At 36.7% G+C, this 16,096-nt stretch overlaps 2 protein-coding genes across 2 annotated transcripts; one reads left to right on the top strand and one right to left on the bottom strand.

The window, feature by feature from the left end:
* Nucleotides 766–8,000, top strand: LOC109845697 (protein bem46-like). Its single transcript, XM_020414968.1, has 8 exons — nucleotides 766–1,018; nucleotides 1,708–1,743; nucleotides 1,884–1,962; nucleotides 2,063–2,117; nucleotides 2,217–2,333; nucleotides 3,742–3,906; nucleotides 6,873–7,098; nucleotides 7,559–8,000. Exons 1-8 carry the CDS (start codon nucleotides 766–768, stop codon nucleotides 7,603–7,605), a joined length of 978 nt encoding a protein of 325 aa, XP_020270557.1. The 3' UTR covers nucleotides 7,606–8,000.
* Nucleotides 8,731–13,409, bottom strand: LOC109844900 (protein Brevis radix-like 4). The gene is made up of 4 exons (XM_020414067.1): nucleotides 13,358–13,409; nucleotides 10,833–10,968; nucleotides 10,001–10,437; nucleotides 8,731–9,229 (listed from the first exon to the last, which is right to left on the bottom strand). Exons 2-4 carry the CDS (start codon nucleotides 10,959–10,961, stop codon nucleotides 9,151–9,153), a joined length of 645 nt encoding a protein of 214 aa, XP_020269656.1. The 5' UTR covers nucleotides 10,962–10,968; nucleotides 13,358–13,409; the 3' UTR covers nucleotides 8,731–9,150.

Raw genomic sequence — 16,096 nt, 5'->3', positions numbered from 1 at the left:
AATTTAAATATTGTAATTTATGCTTGTACTTTTTATGGAGCGAGTTAAATAGATCCCCGTATTTAAAATTTCATGTCTGATACTTATTTATTTAATTTAAAAATTAATAATTTTATAATAATACTAAAATAAATTAATCTTAGTTTCATTTTAAAGATCTCAACGAGCCCTTTCCAAATATATAATGATTTCAAATATTAGATTAATAATTTTTTAACTATATTTATTTGAAATTAAACATCTAATTTAAATTACTAAGAAGGATGGCAAAGTGGTAAATTTTAAGAAATCAAATAGTTAAAAATGGCAAAATTGTAAATAAAAAAATCATGAATAGGGTTATGGAGAGACCCTCCAAAATTTCTCCCCACCCTCCAAATTTGGAGGGTCAAATTTGGAGATCTCCAAATTTGGAGAGTGGTTGGAGAGGTTCCACTCTCCAAATTTGGAGATTTTGGAGATTTGGATGGTGGTTGGAGATGGTCTAAATGCAATTTTGAAGAGTAGCAAGGAAGCTCAAAATTTTCTTCATTGGGTTTCTAAAGCCCAAACGCTATTCATAGAATTTAGTCTTGGACCCGACAGCCAACGTTCACCTCCGAGGCCCATTCCAGCTGTCACCTGTCCCCTATAACCAACACTTTCTCCTGGGCCCCACCCCTCTCATCAGTTAAAGCTGCCCAAATCCAAAACCCTCGTCTTTTCTCCGACCTCACCCTCGCCGGCGTGGACCGTACTCCGCGTTCCGCCTCGAAGACCGCGGCCATGCCTCGTAGCCCAGTCCTCTCCTCTACGCCGCTGCATGACGCATTGGCTGCTCGGCGCCATGGGCTTCTCGTGGCGCTTCCAAGAGAAGCCTCGCTGCTACGTTCCCCGGTACTGCCCCGGCCTTCGCTCGGTCGTATCGCCATCACCTACCCGCTCGCCTTCGCCATCGATTACGAGGACGTGTGGCTTCGCTCCGCCGATGGCGTTCGCCTTCACGCTTGGTTCATCAAGCTCTCCCCCCATTGCAAAGGTTAGGGTTTGGGTTTTTGTTAGGGTTTTAGACTTATTTCCTTGAAATTTTGCATATTTGCCTTGAACCAAGGTTTTGAAATCAATGCCTTAGCTTAGGGTTAAGGTTGGGGTTTTGTCAGTTTATATTCGAAAATTTTGATTTTTTTTTTAATATTGGAGGGTTGTAGCTCAGGAGTCTGCATCTCTCTCTCTCTCTCTCTCTCTCTCTCTCTCTCTCTCTGTGTGTGTGTGTGTGTGTGTGTGTGTGTGTGTGTGTGTCTTTATTTTTGGGCGTAGTGGCAAGCATTAGGGTTTTAGACTTATTTTCTTGAAAATTTGCTTCTTTGGGGTTGATAGAGAACCAGGGTTTTGAAATCAATGTCATTAGGTGCAACGTAGAGTATGGATGATTTGTACTCATTTTGTGATTTGGGTTATAAACGGTGTTTTTGTGAGGTTTGGTTTGTTGGGTTGTGGAAAATCTTGAGCGTTTGCGGTTTGAATAGGGAAAATTTTCTTGTTTTAATGTGCCAGCGGAGATTAGGGTTTTGGACTTGATTTCTGGATTTATTTATTTATTATATTTATTATTATTATTATTATTTTGTATTTCCGTTTGAATTTGATGGAGAATCAAGGTTTGAAATGAATGATGTTTTTATCCTGCAAAACTTTCCTCTTTATAACATAATGTCATTGTTACTGCAGGCCCGACAATACTTTTCTTCCAAGAAAATGCTGGCAGTATCCTGATATTTTTGATTCATTGCAATCCTCTAAGAGATAGATGGGGAAGGACGAGAGAGGATAGAGTTTACTAGATTTTATTTTCATCTGTTTACGCCTACCTTCTTCTGTGTATGGCCTTTACTATAATGCACTAGATATTGCCCATCGTCTTGAATTCGTTCGCATTATGCTGCAGAGGCTGCATTGCAATGTCTTCTTGCTTTCTTATAGAGGGTATGCTTTCGGCCAAAACTCTTTAAGTTGGAGTAATTGTGCTTTACTGTGTATGATTTTGGTCTTTAATACTGTATTGATTCCTTGCTTCTGGTGACAGATATGGGGCAAGTGATGGCCGGCCGTCTGAGCATGGTATTACAAAAGATGCTCAGGTTAGCTGATGTGCTTTTTTTTCTTCCTTTAGTTTTAACGTGGCTATTGTATGTTTTGACTTTTCAACATTATTGGCTTTCCCATGACACCTTGACTAGGCAGCATTGGATCATCTAGCACAGAGAAATGACATCGATACATCTAAAATCGTTATATTTGGAAGATCTCTTGGAGGTGCTGTCGGATCAGTCCTTGCAAAAAATAATCCAGATAAGGCACGTGCTATTTCTTAAGCATTTCTTATTTGAGTTTACTGTTATGACCTTTGAAAATATGCTTAAGAATATTGATATAACAGATGCTGTATAGATCTTTCATGCATTTACCTTGTTGGAGACAAGCACTGTATGTCTTGTTTCCACTCATATTATTAGCACATTGATGCTTTCCACTTTGCATGGCTGGCTTAGCCAAATTTTCATCTCTCTTGCATGTATCTATCTTTTTAAACCATTTCTCGTTGGAACTTTACTATTCATAAACATTCCACATGGATTGAAGGGGGAGAGTTGTAGTCTAATGATCTTAAAGCAGGGCTCAGTTGGAACTTGGAAGATAGAAGGATAAGGAGACAAAACTAATTTAGTATGTTGTCCTCCAAACAATCTTATTCTAGCTGATGGAAGAATAAGGTTTCAGATTCTCAAAGGCATAATAGATGAGAAGTTAAGAAAAGAAGAGAGAGAAAAGACGTGTGTTCAAGGCATATAATCACTTGAAACATGAGACAATTATTGATTTGATGAAGGGTCTATAGTTTTGGAAATTAACTACAGTCGAAGTGTCAAACATTGCTCACTCTCAGTATTCATTCTCATGGATGCTTTCTTCTCTCTGGCTTTTTTTTATCCTCCCTTGTGTTTTCTGGTAAAACTCATAATCGCCCAGTCTGTAAATTGTTGGCTACAGTCATTTAGCTTTATGTTGAAGAAGTTAGTGCCAACTGACAAATTTGGTGTCCTTTGGTTTTAACAACTGCAGAAAATTCCTGTTGCAATAACAAATGCTGGAGAATTTTCCATTAGTTCTTCCTCATTTGTATTTTCTCCTCTGTTGATGTTTCTCCGTTCCTATCTCTTTGAGTCCAACCATACAGCAACTGACCCTATATTCTGGGACATGTGTTTTCATGTTAATGACTGTGGAGTCATATTGATAAACTAGAATAAGAATGCCCAAAATTCAAGTTCCAACCAGCTTGAACGGGGAAAAGGAGGGCAAAATACCTATCGTTGAAGGGGAATTAGCCTATAGCGATGACTACAGATCTATAACCCAGACAGTAGAAAACAAATCCAACTGAAAACACAAGCATAACCCTAACTATTTTGTAAGAAGTAGAGCACAAGCATGCTGATTGTAGAGCCAAACAGTCTTTCTCTGTTATACCTTATTGCCAAGCTGGATTATAAATACTAACGATGGAACTTTACAAACCATTTGCTTGTTTCATGGGCATGATAAACAGATATGAAGCCATATCATTAGTCTGCATGATTAAAAGACAGGCTTACTGGTTATAGTGCTGATATATATTTGCAATATTCTTTGGACATGTATGACTGTGGCATATTGAATTAATGAAATCATAATGAAATCATAGCTGTTACTCTTGAATTACAGGTATCGGCTGTAATTTTGGAAAATACGTTCACCTCTATCTTGGACATGGCTGGAATTTTACTACCCTTCCTGAAATGGTTCATAGGTGGCACTACATCAAAAGGACCACGTGTGTTAAATTTTCTCGTTCGTTCACCATGGAATACCATTAAAACAATTGGGCAGGTGAGTTTTTCTACTCTGTAGACCTGTTCTGCAAAGGTGTGTTAATTAGCTTTGAGTTTAATATGTTCTATTTTTTATCTTATGCTTGCATTACGGGTCTTGTTTTTTTTATTACTTGTAGTTGCATTGAAGATTCATCTCTTTTCATATGTTTTAAGCTCCTTTTCTTGGCATGAGGAAAAAACCATGTCTTTTACAGAGCTGAAAATGAATTGCACAAAATGCTGTCCACCTTTTCCTTTATTTATTGTTGGTCTGGCACATTGAATTTGTATCTCCAGTACAGTTATATTTTTATATAAGATTCTGATTGCTTCTATTAGATTTTAATAGTATTCGGACATTTGGTTTGCATAGTTTGTTAAAAAGGGGTTTCAAAGCCTTATTCAAAGATTTCACAAGGAGAAGCTCAAAATTATCAAATTGCACCAAAAACCTGCACATTTGCTGGAAAAATAGTTCTATCACACTATCAAAAGTCATATGATCTTTTTCGTCTCTCTTTTCCTCACTAATCTACTTTCACAATGGATGTTCCCCCACCCCCAAAAAAAGGACAAAAACAAACAACAAAATAAAAAACCAAAAAAAAAACCCTACTGATTTTATCGATAAGCCTTACTGCACTTTGAAACTTCGAACTTCTAATTATACCTTCCTGTGTACTATAAAAGATCAAATTGAACATTTCGAATCATTTATGTTTCCTAGTGATGGGGTTGAGGATTTTACAGCTATTTTGTTCCAAGTGGCGAATATATTATTCATGAACTCTAGGTCCTTGTGGAATTGCCTTGTCCAGTCATGGTTATGCAGTCTAGCCTTCTAGGAGCTTTTGAGTAAATTCCATGCAAGCCACAATAGAACATACCGTACAGATATTAGTCTGGTCAACATACTTTAATTATGGTTGTACCTTGCTTCTTGCTCTTGTCCCTGCCTGGAATTAAGGGTAGCAGACCAAAACTTCAGCTGAATCGAGGTATTAAAACAGGATGTAGGAAGTACTTATTGGAATTAGGGGATGCCAAGATCGATCTAAATAGAGTTGAACAGAAAACGGATTATGTAGCAAAACTAAAAGTTTTGAGATGTTTCGTTCTTTCTGTTTGTGGTGTAATTAGTACCATTAGCATTTAGTAATATCAACGTCCCTACGCAAGAAGGTTTGAAGCCCTTTTTGCTCCAGACCAAGATATATGAGTAACCATCTAAATTGAGAAGCCGCCATTAGCTAAGTGATGCTATCAAAATCATTATTTTAAATATCTCCGACATGGCCTGATATATCCCCCTGATATATCCTTTTATAGGGCTTGCCGCAACCAATATAGTCCTTAAATATTATTTATCACTTTTTAGTTATTTTGGGCTATATATACTCGATATGATCGATATATTAGTTGATATATTAAGTAATATATCCTTTTATATGGCTTGTCGCAAAATAATATACCGCGTTTGGCAATTTTTGGGCAAGATATTATGATTTTTCTATCATATCAAATAACATTTTGGCCTTAAAAAATCAGAACAAAATGTACTTTTGATTTGTACTTTCGATTGTTTTTCAAGGTTGACTAGTGATCCTAAACATACATTATTTATATTTTGTTTTCCCTGATTTTATTAAGTATGTTGAGATTATATTTTAGTGCATTATACTATATATGCAAACATCCGTTATGGCATTCTGATATTTACCACTTATCCCCGATATTTCCCCAATATTTCCACAATATTTCCCCGATATCTGCAATCCGATATGAATTTTGACCATCCGATATTTTCCTGATATCCGATATTTAAAACCTTTATCAGAATATGGCTAGGAATGTGATCTCATTTTTTCCAGGTTTTCACCAATTTACCAAGTTGTTACAAAGTCAAACACTATCAGTACAAGATTGATTTGTTACTGTGGCAACTAGTGCGTTATCTATATTTATCTTTTCAATTTGAAAGGCACATTGTTGATCTAATGAATCTGCAAATTTGATTTCATTTATGTGCATCTACATTGCGGAGAAACATTTTTTTAAAAAACCTAATATTTAGTTTTTGCACATTTTATAGATTATCATCTGGGTTGCATGAGTATGGGTACGGGCACTGGTACGGGCACTGGTACAGGTACTATTACGAGACACGGCAAATTTGTAAAAGGTAGGGTTTGGGGACACGACTATATATATGCATGTTATGTTTACATATTTGTATTGAAATTAATAATTTACATAATATCATATTGTTTTTTCATTTACATAAGATCAATATATAAGAAATAGATGTGAAGTGTAGAATATACATCCAAAGGGCATGAATGTTTTAATTAAAACATGTATTATATAAATGAGTATAGGCCTGAACAAACATATGCATATATTCAAGAAGGTCAAGAGGTTTGAGTATGGGTACGCGTTGGGTATGGATATAGCTTCTTAATAGAAGTACCCAGGTAACATAGATCATCATTCTTATATAGTAGTGTGAAGTCTCAAATTAGATCAGTCGTTCTGTAATTCTTTTCTAACTAATTTTTCTTGGAGGTAACCTTAGTTTTACTTGTATATTTTGGTATTTTATTGTTTGGGTAAATTTCAAAAACCTACCATGAATTTTGGAGAATTTTGCAGAAAACTATCATCAGCTTTGTTTATTAGAGAAAACTACCATTAATATTTTTCAGTGAACCATCACGCCTCATGACAGTTTATCGTGTCACATTATATGTTTTACATAATTTTGCCCTTATGTACTTTATGTGCATCTTGTCACTTATCCTCTCCCCTTGAATTTTCAATTACACCTTAGCCATTGATGCCTCCAGCAACAAGTTTCAATAGGTCCTTGTACTTTTATACAAAAACTCCCGTTCATGGTAGTTTGGTGAAATTTATTACCCTTTATTGTTTTGTAGAAGTGTGCATCTCAGTAATTTCTATAGTTGAAATTCATTATTGCAGATCAAACAGCCAATTCTATTCCTGTCTGGTTTACAAGATGAGATGGTTCCACCTTCCCACATGCGAATGCTTCATGCAAAGGCTATTGAGACAAACAGCAAGTGCATATTTGTTGATTTTCCCAGTGGCATGCATATGGACACTTGGCTTTCTGGTGGAGATCGGTACTGGAGAAGTATCCAGATATTCTTGGCTAGATATGTCTCGGAGTATGATGTCAATTGCGGTAATATTTCATTGCATAAGGTTTTAAAGTCAATGATGGTAATTTTGGTCTGGAGCAGAAAGATGATTAGTAGAACTTTCAAGTTCTGCCTGGGGACCTTTACGAAGTTCCAGTAGAAAAAATATACTACATAACTGAGAGTGCCTTACTAATGATACAAACCAACTCGATATCAAGTGACCTAATTAACTGGAAAATTTTGCCCTGTGACATTGACTATAAATTTCTATTTCTATTTTTTTTTTTTCATTGGAGTCACATATCGAATCAGTTAGATTGCAGCCATCTATCATTTTGAATGAAATAGGGTACAGTTCAAAGAAGCTTAATTCTAATGCTTGAAGTTTAGATAGCGAATTGGGGATATTAGCTGTTCCAGTTTGCTGCATGTTTCCAACTTGCTAACAGTAGTAGCTTTGGATTTTTCGTCGATTGAGTACTTCTTTGGTTACTCTTACAGGTAGCAAACATAATTTTCCTTTTCTTTCAGATGCTGATGATTATTGACAATCAGCGCGCATCAAAAACTGCATCTTCTGCCGCTGTAGACAAATTTTGCCATTTGGAGATGTGAACTTGTAGAAATGATTCCTGAGACTCACAAAATTTCCTGACAAATATCCCCGTGTGAAGTAAGGAGATGTTGAAGGAACGCTTTTAAATGGATGACGGTGTTGGAAACGTCAAGGCCTTGCTCACTTGTGGGTATTCTTTGGTTATTGTAATAATTTTGCATTCAAAGATGGGTTACTTGTTGTTGATCCCTTGTGATGATCTTATGCTATGTTTTCCTGAAGTGGTGATAATCTCTGCACTGTTGATCTAACGTTATGTAACATATCGCCTCTTGACTTGGATATCAGCACTAGCATCGTTTAACGGTAAAAAAGGATTAATTTTCTGTATGATATTAAAAAATAATAATTTTGTACGATATCCTTTCTAACTTGTTTAATACCTCAGGCATGCGGCATCCTTTTATCAATCAGTTATTTCCTTTGAAGGACACCATTGCCAACGATGAACATCAAACTGAAACCTAGCCCAAGGATTGTACTTTCGACATGCAACCTAATGGGCTTATGTGATTTTGATAAAATACATCCCTACAATCATAGTCAAAATAGAAGATTTGAAGCAGTGTTATAAAATCAAGAAGATTTGGGGCAGCGTACGCCGTTGTTTTGAACAGGTCTTTGTCGAAGATGAGATTGTTGAAGATGAGATAGTGAGCCCATGGTCTACACATATTTAGGATATAACAAATCTACTCTTTATAACAAAAGAAGAGTACACGCGGAACTAGTATATATAATACTTAGCATATATAGGAAGTAGACGAAATTAATAAGTTACCACTAAACGGATAACACACCATTCTTCCATAGCCCATGCATTCTCATAAGTTATGACCACACAGATATTGGAGATCACACATCTTGCATCCATAATTAAAGTGCTTCAGTCTGTTTGCATAACCCATGCATTATCACAGACACGAGTTACCCCTATGCATAAATATCGTGTCATTTTCGGTGGTAAACTACGACATGATCTGCTTCAACATACTTTAAATGTTACTCAGATTTGTAAATTCTTCCTCGTACATGAAATCTTAATTATGAAAACAAATAATTAACTCACTATAAAATTACAAAAATTAAAGGTGACATACTGACATCTGGTCTATAGTGAATATAAACACGTCTCTTTTAGCACTGCAAACATCTACATCAATAGCCCTCACTAGAACATCAATATTTCCCTAGAAATAGTTTCTTACCAGCATCTCATACATGTCAACAAACAAACAACCAATTTAAATTGGAAAACGACCAAAATCCTAAAATTAATAGGAATACATAACGAAATTCATCCTTAGAACCCCCAGTTAGTTGTTGCCGACGAAATGTATAAATATGTACTCAAAAAGCATCAGGGAAAAGCTGCAGTTTTGGGAAAAGCTGCAGTTTTGGGTTGGAAGCAAATTATACCCGTGAGAGGAGACAACCGCTGCATATTTGCAATGTTTGGTTTTCATGGTATCCGTTCTTAGAGATATTGTTCATGTATCCTTGCTCGGTTTTCTTCCCACCATAACCTAGCATGCATCTCCCCAAACCTCTCTCGGCTGCATAAAACACAAATCATTAACTTTGATCAGTGCAACAAAACCTAAATATATTTTTATTTGTGCAATGAGATGCAATTGTTAATTATATTACTTGATAGATGGTTTGTCAAGATTGGTCACTTGCACAGATTACAAGTAAGAGCAGCAAGATAAACAAGATCATGGTCCAGTATTAATTTAGATTGTTGACTACGATGAAGTTATTATTTTTTTTAAATCTATCTGCATACCCATGTGAAGAGACTATTTTGCAGCACAATTCCATATTTCTATGTTGATGTTACAAAGAACTTGCACCTCAAAGATTTAAGATGGACCTTAAACGTAGGTTAAGACCCAAATTAACTAAAACCTTTCAAGTCGTTAATCATTGATTCTAGCTAGCGCTTACTTAAACCCATTACTCTTTCTAATTCTTTCTAGTGTGGGGACTTTACTCGCAGATAAATTGTTATTAATTCCAATAGTTCAAAAATCCCAATCCCATGAAGTCGAACAGGAACTCTGAACTTCTAATATTTGCACGATCTTCAGATGAAACCTCCTATAATCATCACTCGCATTTGACATGATAGAAACAAAACGGTTCTAACAGGGAAAACTTAACTAGAGATATGGGATGAGGGCCACACATGCACAGACTGGTAAAAATTTAAGGTCGGGCACATGGCAACTCAATCCTCTAAGTAGAGAATGCAAGTAAAAGATTCAGCTTCAACGAATTGAAAATTAACTACAACAAAAAAATTTCAAATTTTAAGGACAGACCTGAAGCGGACACGACGAAGCTCCCTGATACCACCAGGCAATGCTCGGATAGTAATATAAACACCAGGCTCATCCTGCTCCACCCACTCTGTCTCCTGATCACTTGCGTTGCTCACCGCTGAAACCGATAGTTCACCAGATCTGTCTGCATCTGCCTCTGAGCTTGTCCTTATTGACGCTGCATCGACTGACGATGTCTCTGTTTTTGCTCCACTAATGCTTGAAAGCTTCGGTGTTGATGCCAGACATCCCGAGTCATAGTATTGTCGGCCATTGTGCCCGTTCTTGACTCGGGTGGCTGGGTGATGATCCATAGACTCGGAAGATGAGTATACCGTACCCTTGCTTGTCACCGGTCTGTGGAAGTTGCGAGGGAGCCTCTCTTTGCTCAGTGGAGGTGTCACCGGGCTGTCCTCTGCTGACTCGATCTTTGAACTCTGATAGGAGATAGAAATAAATTGAGCCTTTGGATCAAAGTGTCAAGGAAGGAAACCAGATTTGGGAAGGATCATATATGAGTCGTCTATGACAACTCAATTTTGGGCTATACCAAGAAACCAACAAAGACATAATTGGAGTCATTATTTGTTATCTTGTAGGTATTATGCATGTCTGAAATGTGGTAGCTATGAATAGGTCACGATTGATTGTAATTGTTCTTCCACAGTACTACAATGTACCTACCAAAAATTCATATTCTTGATCAACATAAGATGTTCGTTCTTCAAAATTATCTTTCTTCTACATAATACTCCACAAAGAATTGAAATCAAGAAACAACTAAGCTGCTAGCTCGAAATTAAGTTTTTTACGTTGCATATTATTGGTTTACCTCATCTTCTGATCTGGGGGGAGTTGGGAGGGGAACAGCCTGGCGGTTAAATCTCTGAACGTTGTAGAGCTCCATAACCTTGTCATAATTCTCAGCCCACCACCTCTGGGCTTGCCATTTGTTGAACATCTCACGGCTGTTAATAAAACAAATGCAAACATAAACACACAAAACAAGGGATTAGTTTTCTGTTGAAACTTTGACAGGTTCAGGACTTAATTGAACTTCGTTTTTCTAGACAAAAGCTGGTTATGTTGAAATGTTGTTTACCGAAGAAAAAAATTAAGAATGCTAATTTCTAACGCTCTTATTTTGCATCACACCCTCGAGTGTGTGTTTGGGTGGAACGATTGAAATCAAGGCCACATTCTTAGTTTCCATACATACATCAATGCATGCATGCATGCATACATACGACAAGAAAAATGGAAGAACTTCATATCAAGTAGTTCAAATATACTTGGTAATGATGTGGCCAAAGTTTAACCGCTCATCTTAGTTGTCCTCACTTGAAAATAGTTCTCTCCAACCCATGTGTATGTAGCCCCTGTTTGACTGTATGGATGAGAATGAGCCTTTTTTAGTCCTTGGTAGGCCAAGGTTATCCATCTTCTCTCTCTCTCTCTCTCTCTCTCTCTCTCTCTATATATATAATACTATAAATATATATATATATTATATATATATTATATATATATATATATATATATATTATATATATATATATATGGAAAAAGTGATTCTAAGGTGACACCTTAGATTCCCACCTAAGGACGGTCTAAAATCACATCATTCCCTAATTGTTTTTTTTCGATCCGCTCCGTTAAACTTGATCTACACGTTCTTAAACCTAAACACATCAATTTTGGGGTGAGCCCGGTGTTTTGACCATATCATCCACTCGCCGCAATTTTAACGGTTTCGAATGAATAGAACTTTTTGCACGGCTCAACGAAGGGTCAAAACACGAGGGTTCACCCAAAATTAGTGTGTTTGGTTTAAGAACGTGTAGATCAAATGCAATGGAGCGGATCGGAAAAAACAATTAGGGAATGATGTGATTTTAGACTGCGTCTTAGGTGGGAATCTAGGTGTACCTTAGAATCACTTTTCCTAATATATATATATATATATAATATATATATATATATATATATATATATATATAATATAATATATATATATATTATTATATATTATATATATATATATATATTATATATAGCTACCACATATTGGAATATACATCTATAGATACTTTGCATTTGATGGAGTAATTATTTTCTAACTTTTTGTCTGGTAGTTGTCATGCTATTAAGCATACAAAAAGCAAAACTATATGTCCATTGTTGTGAACTGTAAAAAAAATTATATATTAATATGCTTATAAAGAGAAAAGTATAAGCTGATATATTTATGTGTATATTAACACAGTAAGATAATATATTTAAAAAAAATTAACTCCTAATCTATGACATGCAAGATATTACTCTTTGGTTAACATAGTGGTACCTGCATAATCCGTTATTACTTCTCCAGAGGCTCTTATATATAAAGAACCAGAAGAAACTTGGATCACAACAACCTTTTAAGCATATGTTTTGTGGATGAAGATTCTAGTCAATAACTAAAAGCTTTTAGTCAATTGGGAAACTTCACAGGCATGAACATGGGTTACGAGTCTGCAAAACCTTTGAAGATTCAAAGCTTTTGCCCTTCAGAAGAGTATATCAGTTTCAAGTCATTGCCTAACATTAAGGCTTATGCTCAGTATTTCTAAACTATTAATCAACTAGCATCATCAACTGTGATATAGGCTGAACTGTTCAATAAAAACATGGAAGTCCTAATATTTTTCTGGCTTAGGAAGTAATCCTAAATGTAAAAAAAACTCCTGAAATTCATTCTTAAAAATCTTAACCAGCAAAGTTTCATTGAATCAAGAAAAAGATCCAAATTGGAGAGTTCTCAAGCATAAAAAAGAACTCGCCCACAGAGTAATTCAGTAGCCAGCTCAACGGATGCATATTTAAGCTCCGCGGTCCCATCGGTCCCCTCCTCATTAATCAATTAACAAGGTACAAGGAAAGCTTTAGTTGTTCGATTTATAGCAGATTTCAGTAAATGTGGACCATGGTAAATAAATCTGAATCAAAATTGAAAACCCAACTTTCTTTTAAAAAGTAAAGTAAGAGGTTTTATCAAGATCTGTGCCCTCAGCCAAGTTGCAGCGCATTCATTAACTTCCAACTAAAGCTTCGAATCAATAAAAAAGAACCCCAACTTGCACAGTTGTTTTATCTTAACACTAACCCCCCCCCGCCCCCCCCCCGCCCACCCTTTAACCTAAAAAAAAAATTTTACGCGTTGAACTGCTTTCCTACACGACCAAATTTCTTCTTTTTTCCTGTCTTTAAAAAATAAAAACAAGCAGTTCCCGATATCTTGGCCTCTTTCCAACGGACTGCGGTCGCGTCACCGCCCAGTAACCTGGACGCGGCCGAACAAAACACAAATCGTAGTACCTGAACCTGATCCCTTTTTGAGATCACTGCCGCCTCGCCCACGCGATACGAATGGGGTGGATCAGAACCCACAGGCTCCACCTGCGCACCCACTCCTTCGCCTCCTCCGCCGCCTCCTCCGCCGCACGTCCCCACGTCGCCTCCTCAGAGTTCGAGTCCGCGTCAACCAGCTGCGAAAACCCTCGCATCACAAACCTCGGCGTCGAGCTCAAGCTCTGATGATCCCCCGCTCTCTTATACGAATACTGAAACCGGTCCGAATCCGAATCCACGAACCTCGAATGCTGCGGATCCTTCGAGGATCCGTTACAAGGCTTGCTGCAATGGCGGTAAGCTCCCGAAGCTTTAAGCGCCATGTCCTTGATCTGCCAAAATCGAACAATTACAATGAGAAGGAGACCTTTTTACGCCATCTGAGGGGGGGGAAATTAAGTACCTGAGAGGTTAGGGTTTTGAGAGCTTGGCGAGTGTTTGGTGGCGGCGGGTGTCGAGGTCTTCGTCGTCGTCCCGGGTCGGAGGAGGGAGCGGCCCGCGTTGCGGAGAGGGCTTGGAGCAGGCGATGCAGGTGAGCATGGTGATCGGATCCGACAAGATCTGGATCCGATCCGATAAGAGAGTGGAGGGATCGAGAAGGGGGGGAGAGATCTGTAGAGAGAGAGTGAGGTTGATTTGATTTTTGTATATAAAAGAGGAGTGAAGTGTGCTGCTGGAGAGTTGAGCTGTTGAGTGTGTCGAGGCCTGGGTTTATTACCTGAAGTCGTTTTGTACGGCCGGTAAATGGTAATGGGTTTTACCGGGGGGAAGGAGACACGTGCTCCTTTTTTCCGTGGGAAAGATGGGAGTCTTTTTTCTGTACGTTGTCGTCTCTCTCCCTCTCCGCCGAACTTTTGGTGAAAGTGTTTTTTTCACGCATGCCCTCAAAATCTCCGTATATGGCGTAAAAATTTAATAGAGTTATATGTCAAGAACTCTTAAAATTAAAGAAGATGTTACAAGTCAACAACCACTTCTAAATGGCTTTAAACTAATGTTTGAGTTGAACTGATGTATATATTATTGCTACTATGTGTATATTTTTTTTTTAAAATTATGTTAACATTTTTTAAACGAATGAGAATATTCTAACCTCTGATATTATAAAAACTAAATATAACCAATTGAGTGATTATCAAAAGAGAACTTACATCAGAAAAGCGTGAATAATAAGTAAAAAAGAAAGGTAATGGTATTGTCAACAATATTACTAATAGCAAACTATAATATAAAGTTAACATATTTTGTGGAGCCTAACTATTGGCTATAAGCATCAATGTTTCCATATATATACTTTATAATTTATTAAAAATGGTCATATAATCTTATATAATAAAATTGATTTAATACTAAATAGTAATATTATTGTAATAATATCATTATTAGGAAAAATTCTTCATGAACCAGTATGTTCTTTATGATATATAAGTTATGCACTTTAAATTCTTGTGTCTTTTATAGAGTCAAAAAGTTTGAACACGAGCCTCTAACATTTTGCTCTTACAAGGGCAAAATCCATTTAGCAGATGTGGATATTCCAGATAAGTTATATATCCTATATATAACACAATTGCTCTTGACGCGCAAGTGACTTATAATAGTATTTTTTATTCACATCGTTTGGGACAAGATTTGATGAAGATATTGCATCAAAGAAAAAATTTATATTTAAAGCACATGGCGAAATATATCATAATCTCTCTGCTTTAATTTAGTAAGAAAATATTTTTTTATACTTTTAATTTTACTTCTATGATAAGGAGAATGAGATATAAAATTGAATGAGAATATTAGATTATATAAATATGAGTGAAATCACAACTAAAAGTTAATGTGAATATGAGCTGAACTATAACTAAAAGGTTAATGGACATATTACAAGCAAATTCATATGCAAAATTCATTTGCGAATTGAATGATCACCCATCTTTTGAAGACTTTAAGGCACTAATAAACGAGGATGTTGTACTAGATCGATGTGTTTATAACTCACAAATAGTAGATTATGTGGTCACAGTCTGAGATGAAGGAAACAATGACAATATTTCATTCGAGAGAGAGAGAGAGAGAGAAAGGGATTATTGAGTTGATTATCAATCCCACAAAAAACTTTATTTTCTTTTTTATTTTTATTCAATTTTTATCAATTTAAACAATCATCGTATTCAACCACGTGCATTGCACATGCGTCTCAACTAGTTATTTGGAGAGAAAAAAATGCGCGCAGGCGACGAAAGGAAGCAACGCCTTCGAAGCAGAACATTAAGAATACTTTAGGGACTGATGTGCATAATATTCTCTCTCTTTAAACCTGATACCTTGCTTTGCGAGGAGGGGATGCTATGAACAGCCAAGTCTATTTTGCACCCCGCCCCCCTCAAATTTCGCCTTTAGGCTGGGAAAGGGACGTTTCGGAATAATAAGTAGGAGACACAGAAATAGAAGACAGCGACGCACGATTGAAGATTTCTCCTGATTCCGAGTGGTCGAGATTGCGGCCAGCATCTAATTAATGTATATCAATCTTTATTAGTCTACTACTAGGGCTCAGGTTCGTCTCTCATTACTCAAGTTTTTAGGCTGGAATCTAGTAGCCTACTATTTGATTTGTTCACGAGCTTTGCTACAGGGACCCAAAATATGGGACTAATAGAGGGGACAAGTGATGTGTCCCCTTCCTATTGGATAATGAGTTGGTCATCATTA

Source organism: Asparagus officinalis, chromosome 6 (genome assembly GCF_001876935.1).
Source record: "Asparagus officinalis chromosome 6, Aspof.V1, whole genome shotgun sequence".
Taxonomy (NCBI): Eukaryota; Viridiplantae; Streptophyta; class Magnoliopsida; order Asparagales; family Asparagaceae; genus Asparagus; species Asparagus officinalis.
Note: the sequence above shows the minus strand (reverse complement) of the source record. Positions and strands in the feature narration are given on the sequence as shown.